Consider the following 9,693-nt stretch of genomic DNA (forward strand, 5'->3'; position numbering starts at 1 on the left):
CAGACAGACAGGCAGGTGAGAGACAGACAGGCAGGGGACTGACAGACAGGTGAGAGACAGACAGACAGGCAGGTGAGAGACAGACAGGCAGGGGACAGACAGGCAGGGGACAGACAGACAGACAGGTGAGAGACAGGCAGGGGACAGACAGACAGGTGAGAGACAGACAGACAGGCAGGGGACAGACAGGCAGGTGAGAGACAGACAGACAGGCAGGGGACTGACAGACAGGTGAGAGACAGGCAGGTGAGAGACAGACAGACAGGCAGGTGACAGACAGACAGACAGACAGATAGGTGACAGACAGACAGACTCGTCTCTTTCAGACTCTTTGATCTGAACTAGACTTCAGGCTCGTTCAGATCCGATTCATGCCGATATGAATTTAGTGAATGAACACTGTGATGTGACATATTTAGTAACGCAGCGCTGAGCGGGATGTGCTGTTGCTATGAGACCACTGAAACCAGTTTGAAGCTCTGGACTCGTTCTCCTGAACAGGAAACTATTTTTACCTGCTGGTGCTCTGTGAGCAACGAGGCAACTCAAACGCTTTACCTAACACATTAAAGAGCAGTTACAGTTAGAAATCTAAAAACAGACGTGGAATAAGACCGGTATAACATACAGGATGTGGAGTGTAAGAAATGAACAATTATTTAAGGAAAGGCAGCATCAGAAAGGCTTCAGCGTTGATTTAAAAGCAGTCAGTTTGTTCCAGATAATTTAATTCAAGGTAAATGCTTTACGTAAAACCTGACAGAGAGCAGTTAAAAACCGTTATAAACATTTGTTAAAGACAATAAAAACCAGCTGAAATAGATGTTGCTGTCTGGTTTTATGCAGAAGTCGACCGTGATCTTTTCTCACCTTAGTTTCCTACAGCCGAGCTCAGACGGAGGATGGGAAACTCTTATCCGATTCAGAGTCCCGCTGATTGCTCAGATAACAGAGCTGCACACCGGTTTATGTTTACAATAATAACTTATAAACAAAGTAACTAAAGTATGTCTTACCGGTACATTTAATACATTTAACTTAGAGCAGCACGTGAGTCTTTTCTCTCAACACCAAAGCAGTTCTCTTTAGGATCCCTCCCCCAACCAAAGAATAAACAGTCTCAAGTTCGCCACTGGACAACAGAAACTACACTTAGTGACGCCTGCTTCTGTAAAAAAAACAGTGACTAAGAGACGGACTTTTTTACCTGTTGCCGAGGGCTACAAGCTACGAGACACTCTGGACAGACACTGGTGAGGGACTGCGCCATGTTGGTTAAAGAGTGCCGGCAGGAGGAGCATCCAGGCAGGCTGGAGGAGCATCCAGACTGGCTGGAGGAGCATCCAGGCAGTCTGGAGGAGCATCCAGGCAGGCTGGAGGAGCATCCAGGCAGTCTGGAGGAGCATCCAGGCAGGCTGGAGGAGCATCCAGGCAGGCTGGAGGAGCTTCCAGGCAGTCTGGAGGAGCATCCAGGCAGTCTGGAGGAGCATCCAGGCAGGCTGGAGGAGCATCCAGACTGGCTGGAGGAGCATCCTCCAGACTGGCTGGAGGAGCATCCTCCAGACTGGCTGGAGGAGCATCCAGACTGGCTGGAGGAGCATCCTCCAGGCTGGCTGGAGGAGCATCCTCCAGACTGGCTGGAGGAGCATCCAGGCAGGCTGGAGGAGCATCCTCCAGGCAGTCTGGAGGAGCATCCAGGCAAGCTGGCGGAGCATCCAGGCAGTCTGGAGGAGCATCCAGGCAGGCTGGCGGAGCGACACACGCCCTGTGATTAAAGGCAGTGATCGATACGAGCTAATGTAAATGATCGGAGTGAGGTAACCAGGGGCAGGCCGATCATATCGGCTCTGATCTGATACTGCGACTGTTTTAGAGACCAAACAACTAATCCATTCATCCAGAAAATAATCCACACATGAATCCACTGTGAATAATGATAATGGGTCGGTGCAGTCCCAAGTTTGATGAGTTTATTCGTTGGTGATAATTGTTGTGTGACAGGATGAAGCAGCAGTTCTGATTCTGTTTTTGTAGGAAATAAAGCCTGAAGATGTCGACACCAAACCAGCTGATGCCACGGGAGATACAAACACAGACACACACAGCACACACACAGACAGCTGTGCACACACTCACCCCCAGACACACACTCAGACACACACTCACCCCCAGACACACACTCAGACACACACTCACCCTCAGCACCTGGCAGAGCATCGTTCGGCGTCCGAGGCCGAGTGTCGGCTGAACCTGCTGGATCACGTGGAGTCTCTTCACCACCAGATCAGCTCCAGGATGGACCTGATCGAGAGAGAGCTCGACGGTAACAGCCTTCATTATTAGAGGAACCATGTCTGATAATACAGACTCCTGGGGGCGGTGAACATGATATCATTTATATTTTACTCTCTCTCTCTGCAGTGTTGGAGTCCTGGTTGGACCACTCAGGAGAGCTGGAACCTCCGGACCCTTTGTCCCGCCTCCCGCAGCTCAAACAGCGAATCAGGCGGCTGCTGCAGGACCTATGCACCGTGAGACACCTGTCGGTGTGGCGCTGACACCCGTCACCCCCGCCCACCCTAACTCTGAACCCTGACCTTTGACCCTGCTGTCTCTGCCAACCGGACACACAGACAGACACACAGGCGAGACAGACTCGTAGAGAGAGACTCGTAGAGAGCGAGTCGAGTCTGAGAGTCGTGTCTCTGAGAGAGTCTCTGAGAGAGTCGTGTCACTGAGAGAGTCTCTGAGAGAGTCGTGTCACTGAGAGAGTCTCTGAGAGAGTCTCTGAGAGAGTCGTGTCACTGAGAGAGTCTCTGAGAGAGTCGTGTCTCAGGAGAGAGTCTCTGAGAGAGTCGTGTCTCTGAGAGAGTCTCTGAGAGAGTCTCTGAGAGAGTCGTGTCTCTGAGAGAGTCTCTGAGAGAGTCTCTGAGAGAGTCTCTGAGAGAGTCGTGTCTCTGAGAGAGTCGTGTCTCTGAGAGAGTCGTGTCTCTGAGAGAGTCTCTGAGAGAGTCGTGTCTCTGAGAGAGTCTCTGAGAGAGTCTCAGGAGAGAGTCTCTGAGAGAGTCGTGTCTCTGAGAGAGTCTCTGAGAGAGTCGTGTCTCTGAGAGAGTCTCTGAGAGAGTCTCTGAGAGAGTCTCTGAGAGAGTCGTGTCTCTGAGAGAGTCGTGTCTCTGAGAGAGTCTCTGAGAGAGTCGTGTCTCTGAGAGAGTCGTGTCTCTGAGTCTTGGAGAGACGCTGCTGCGGCGCCTCCAGTGGACAAAGCGAGGTTGATCCATTTGTATAAGAAGGGTCTGAACAGATTTTATTTTGTTAAACATCACAAAGGTACCAGAACATTTCCCAACCTGCGTGCTGTGATTATTGATTATTGATTTAGAACTACACCAGGGCTGGATACCAACACCGGGACTCTGATACCGGTTCCTAAACAATACTGTTTTGGATACCAGTTTTATAAAACAACAAGAAATGACAACATTACACATAATGGCTCAGATCTTTGTATTTCTGTTCCAGCTCCGACTACATGAGTCCGTCTCTGTGTGACGGAGAGTTTCTCCTGCGTGTCTCTACGACGTGTAACGTTGGACAGCCAATCACAGACAGCATTTGATCTCGGTACAAGCATGCTGCGTGTTGATTGGCTCTCTGACGCTGATGGGATTTACTCCTTAGGGATTGGTAGAAAACCAGATCTTGAAAACAGCCAGGGTCTGATTTAATAAACATCATTATGACTGAAAAACACTTAAATGTTACATTTCAAATCACTAGAGTCCTTCTCTGTTATAGTCAAATTCATTTAGGAATTACACACGACTGATGTTTATTTAATGTAGTAACACGGCTCTAACAGAACAGGCCCAGTCAACAACAACAACAACAACATCAACCACAACAACAACACAGATAACAAGCTATGCTAGCTTCTCTTATTCTCTCCCGCTCTCCGTTCTCTCACTTCGTTAAACTCAGTCTCCCCTCTGTATTTCCGTTTTGGTTTAAAGGGCTGATAGAATGATTATATCGGGTATTTCACACTGTTCCTTAAGGTCTCCTAATAGGGGATGGGACATTGGTTGGGCTGAAAATGGCCCGGGTGCTGTTCTATGGGGCCTAATGCTACCCTGTGGAATGTCTCTATTTGGAACGACAGCTTTTCTTCCAAATATGGTATGCTCATGAATATTTAGATGAGCTGTGTGCTGATTGGTTGAGCAAAGCACATACACATCCATTGGAGACGAGACGGCAGGTCTCATATTTCACTCTGCAAAGTTATACATTGTTTGTTATACTATTTCATTACTACATTCACTTCTGAGACTTTTTGAAGCGAGAAATCAACTATATAAAGCTCAAATATGGGCCGTTTTAAGAAAATTGATGGCTAATATCAAATTTGGTAAGACGTGTCGGACTTCAGGAGCTCCACACAATCTGACGAGACAGCGGCAGCCTGCTGGGCTCCACACCCAGAAGAAAGTCACCGTTTCTGGGTTACTGGATGACCGGGGCTCCACGGAGCTGGCCCTGCTGCCGGCAGCGGCTGCCTTTCGTCACGGCACTTATCTCACAGCTACCCTCAGGTCTTACAAATTAATGCATTTTTATGAATTTGAGGTGTCTCGTTAGGAGGAGGCTAGCTAGCTCTCATTGATGGAGCTCCATCCAGCCGCAGGCTCTATCAATGAGACTCGCAGACAAGACGCCTTTATTTCCCCGATCTTTGTTTAAATAACTCAACACACATATCCATTATAAGATTAACTGGAACCTGTGGTAAGAGATTGCTGGCGTAACAAGCTCGCTGACCGCGCTCTCACTCACACACACACCGGCCTTTTAGCAGGAAGAGGGGAGCTGCAGGCCCTGGAGCTCTGTCAGCTCTGTGAAGGAGGACAGGCCGGGGTCTGAAGGAGGACAGGTCTGGGTCTGAAGGAGGACAGGTCTGGGTCTGAAGGAGGACAGGCTGGGCAGTGAGGCAGCACCGGCCACCACAGTCAGACAAAATGTGCAATTAGCCATCCATTTTGGTAGAACGTTCCATATCTGACCTCTACAGAGTTGATTTCTCACATAAAAAAGTCTCAGAAGTGGATTTAGTGATGAAATAGCAGAAACTCTGAGATCTGGTCTCAGATCAGTGGTGTAGTCTGTGTAAATGTTGGGGTGTTATAAAGATAGAGACTAGAGCCAGATGAGGAGGAGTTGAGGAGTTGACGTCAACTTTTAGCTTTGTTGGGATTTGCCCGTTTTCAGCAGCAGTTTCAAATAGTGAGATTTGAAGAGGAAAGAGGTGTCAGTGGGATTTTGAGGTTCTCTGTATGTCCTAGTTACCTCCAAACTGTCCTTATTCAGCTATGACAAGGTCAACTCATTCTATCACCCCTTTAAAGATGAATATCTTCTGCAGCGTCTCCGCCTGGCGTCCGTCCTCTGTACTCTGGACGCTGACGGAGACATTTGGAAACGAGCACGCCAACGTTGGCCTCCAGATTGGATCTTATCTGCCAGGAATATTAAGAGAATATAATTGTATCTGTAAAGTCTGTAATCGGACGTCTCTCTCACATTTAAAGCCAAATGAAAAACGTTTAAAAGTTCTTTCTTAGTTTCTTCACAAACAGAATTCATTATTTGTCTCTTTGCTGTTTTAAAAACCCGACTGGTTCATCTGGGTTGGAAATGAATCCTTCTACCTTCTTTAATGATTTAAATCTGTGCTTTTAATGATTACCTCAGAATGTCGATGGAGCTTGTTAACGGAGAGATTTTAAGAGGAATGTAAGTTGGTTGTTGATCTTTTGGGAAGTGTTCATGTAACAGAATCTCAACACATTGGTCTGAATGTCTGGAGAAATAATCCATTTACTGACTCAAATTAACCAGCAAAATGTTCCTCTGTTGGGACACAAATCAGATTTAACATGTAAATAAGTCCTAAGTCTTTCTACATTTGTATAAGAATCTAACTGTACAAAGCTGTAGATATATTTTCATAGAAAGATTGGTTACGACTCAGGTCGGTTTAAGGGTAACTTTGGGTTTTTCTCCCCCAAACTGGACTCTATGTTCCCATGTTTTTATGTTTAAAGTACATCACTGATGGGAACAACAACCCACCAGACTCCATGTAAATAATCAGGACTTTTAGTGTGTATAGAGCCAGCATATCTCCACCAGACTCCATGTAAATAATCAGGACTTTTAGTGTGTATAGAGCCAGCATATCTCCACCAGACTCCATGTAAATAATCAGGACTTTTAGCGTGTATAGAGCCAGCATATTTCCACCAGACTCCATGTAAATAATCAGGACTTTTAGCGTGTATAGAGCCAGCATATCTCCACCAGACTCCATGTAAATAATCAGGACTTTTAGCGTGTATAGAGCCAGCATATCTCCACCAGACTCCATGTAAATAATCAGGACTTTCAGCGTGTATAGAGCCAGCATATCTCCACCAGACTCCATGTAAATAATCAGGACTTTTAGCGTGTATAGAGCCAGCATATCTCCACATGTAAATGGGTGAATTAAGGGTTTATTTCAACCAAACCAGAGTGGTGATTGTTGGAACAGTGGAAAGATGAACCAAGACGGCTTTTGATAGTTTTTATTTTTTAGTTCTGTCCACTTTGAATTAGAGATGCACCAAATCCAGATTTTTGGGGTTCGGGCGAATACCGAATCCACTGGTTTAGATTCTGAACCCGAAACCGAACCGAATCCTCGTCCCATCCTCAGTCCCATACTCATTAACACAGTAAACACAGTAATGTGCATGTGCTTCGGCAATGTGTGCTTATATGCATGAAGTGATGGACTCATACATTTCAGGGATGATTTTTGTCAGTAAAAAAGCACCTGGAGGGGATTTTGTAACTTCCACTTCCAATCTTCCACTATGCTATAGGGCTGCCAGTCAGTGGCTATCATTTTCCCAATTGCTGCATGAATGGCTCTGGCTCGTGGGTTATCTGATGCCCACTGTTTGTTCGGTGTAGGGCAAAGCTGGTAATGGTCGTCTGGTTAACACCAGTTTTTAGCTGTGACTGTCCTTCCTTTGCCGTACCTGAAGTTGCTGCATTCTGGCTGCTGTCTGTAGATTCCTTCATGCTCAGCTCGTATTCTGCCAGATGTTTCATACCAGATGTTGTAACAGCGGTGATGTTGTGTATTGTTTAGGGTCCTCGCCACCACCAGACTAATCAGCATTGCAGATTGAACATGTAGCTGGATTCAGTGCGTCCCTGGTTTGAATGAAGTTGTTTTACGATGCTAAAAGTCCTGATTATTTACATGGAGTCTGGTGGGTTAGTGACTCTAACTGCTGCTGAACATTAGTCCTGTAGGGTAACATTACAGCTTGGTTCTGGTTTAATACTGGACCAGTTCCAGAGATTGTTGTTCCATCAGACACTCAGACATGGAGACAGAGAGTCCAGGGTGAAGGAAACTGAGTTCCTCTTTAAGTTACACTTGTATATGAAATGATTGTATAAATGTGTAGATGTATTTTCATAGAAAGATGAGTTATAACCCGAGCTGAACGGGTGAGCGGCGCTGCTTATAACTGATGTGTTTTAGGATCCTGACGCCGTCTGTCACTTCTCTTCAACTGTTGTAAAACTTTATTGATTCTGTTTGTTTTCCAGTTCAGAGCATTAACACACGTCAAGCTTTCACACATCAAGTCAAGTTGTAGTTTAGTTTCTAAAGCGTTGTCAGAGGAACTCCCACTTTGATCCACCGCTGACGTGTCAAACATCCTGCTGCCAAACCTTTAATAAAATATACAACATTTAGCATTTGATTGAGTTGATATCGTCTGTAAATGTTCTGGAAACTCTGGAGGAGACTTTACAGTTGTGTTCAAAAATAATAGTCCAACATCACTAACCTCATAAATGAAATGTTTTGGTAGAAGTGATATTTCTACATGGTAAATAATTTCCTAGTAGTGTTGTAGAGTCCTAGAAAACCAACAGAGCCACCAGTCATGACATGATGCTGCTCATTCTGGGTAACTGAGTCTGTAATTGAGAGGGGCATGTTTAAAATAATAGCAGTGTTGTGTTCAGTTAGTGAGGTGATTGATTCTGAAGAAACAGGTGTCAGTTATGGCCCATATTTAAGGAAGGAAGGAAGCAAATGTTGTGCATGCTGGTTATAGAGCATTTCACACTGAAATACTCAACAAAATGGGTCGTTCCAGACATTGCTCTGAGGAACAGCAGACTTTGATTAAAAAGTTGATTGGAGAGGGGAAACATATAAAGAAGTGCAGAAAATGATAGGCTGCTCAGCCCAAATGATTTCAGATGCCTTGAAATGGCATCCAAAGCCTGAACGACGTGGGAAAAAAACGGTCAACTACCATTCGAATGGATGGAAGAATAGACAAAATGGCAAAGGCTCAACCAATGATCAGCTCCAGGAAAACCAAAGACTTACAGTTACCTGTGAGTGCTGTTAGGATCAGAAGAAGGCTATGTGAAGCTAAGCTATCAGCTAGAAGCCCCCGCTAAGTCCCACTGCTGAAAAAAAGACATGTACTGATAGGCTGAAATGTGCCAAAGGACACATTGACTGGCCAAAGGAGAAATGGGGCAACATTCTGGGGACTGATGAGAGCAGAATGGTTCTTTTTGGGTCTCGGGCCGCAGACAGTTTGTCCGACGACCCCCATGCACTGAAGTCAAGCCCCAGTACACTGTGAAGAGAGTGAAGCATGGTGGTGCAAACATCATGTTATGGGATGTTTCTCATACTGTGGTGTTGGGCCTGTTTATCACATACCAGGGATCATGGATCAGTTTCAATACATCAGAATACTTGAAGAGGTCATGTTGCCTCATGCTGAAGAGGGAATGCCTCTGAAATGGGTCTTTGAACAAGACAATGACCCAAAACACACCAGTAAGAGAGCAGAGACTGATGTTATGGAGCGGCCAGCCCAATCCCCAGACCTCAACCCCATAGAGAACGTGTGGGGTGACATCAGAAATGCTGTTTCTGAGGCTAACCCAGTACTGCAGAGGGATTGTGGGATGTAGTTCAATGGTCCTGGGCTGGAATACCTGTTCACAGGTGACTCCATGCAACACAGATGTGGAGCAGTTCTCAGAAATAATGGTTATGGAACTAAATATTAGTGCAGTGATTCAAAGTGAAGCCAACCCTCGAGACATGTTTCAGTTCATACAGTAAATGTTTGAGTTTGTAAAGAAAAATGCAAATACTGCTATTACAATATACAGCCTAATATTCCTTTTTCTTTACTTTCTGTAAAGGTAGAACACAAACGTGATCTCTTCTGGTCATGTTCTGATTTGGAGATGAATGTTCAGTGTTCCCAATGCATTGATATTATGGAATTAAAAGATATTCAGAGGATTCTGAGCATTATTCACTTTTTTTAAACACACTGCTATTATGTTGAACACAACTGTGTATATATATATATATATATATATATATATATATATATATATATATATATATATATATATATAGAGAGAGAGAGAGAGAGAGAGAGAGAGAGAGAGAGAGAGAGAGAGAGAGAGAGAGAGAGAGAGACTGACTGCCCAGGTACTCCTATTTATGGACATGTGGACAATCAGTTCCTCCAAGTGTCAATCATCAGTCCTTATCAGCCAATCCCCAGATCCCAGCAACCAGAG

At 45.2% G+C, this 9,693-nt stretch overlaps 1 protein-coding gene across 2 annotated transcripts in view; it reads left to right on the forward strand.

Annotated features, from left to right (window-relative positions):
• LOC144514220 (PHD finger protein 20-like) overlaps positions 1–9,403 on the forward strand; it is a 27,829-nt gene extending 18,426 nt beyond the window's left edge. For both annotated transcript variants that reach the window (XM_078245390.1, XM_078245391.1), the window contains exons 17-18: positions 2,035–2,323; positions 2,422–9,403. In XM_078245390.1, coding sequence (XP_078101516.1) covers positions 2,035–2,323; positions 2,422–2,558 — 426 coding nt within the window. In that variant the 3' untranslated portion in view covers positions 2,559–9,403. The remainder of the gene's footprint in view (positions 1–2,034; positions 2,324–2,421) is intronic.
• The last annotated feature ends 290 nt before the right edge of the window (positions 9,404–9,693 follow it).

The sequence above is a fragment of the Sander vitreus genome, unplaced genomic scaffold, assembly GCF_031162955.1.
Source record: "Sander vitreus isolate 19-12246 unplaced genomic scaffold, sanVit1 ctg497_0, whole genome shotgun sequence".
NCBI classification, from domain to species: Eukaryota; Metazoa; Chordata; class Actinopteri; order Perciformes; family Percidae; genus Sander; species Sander vitreus.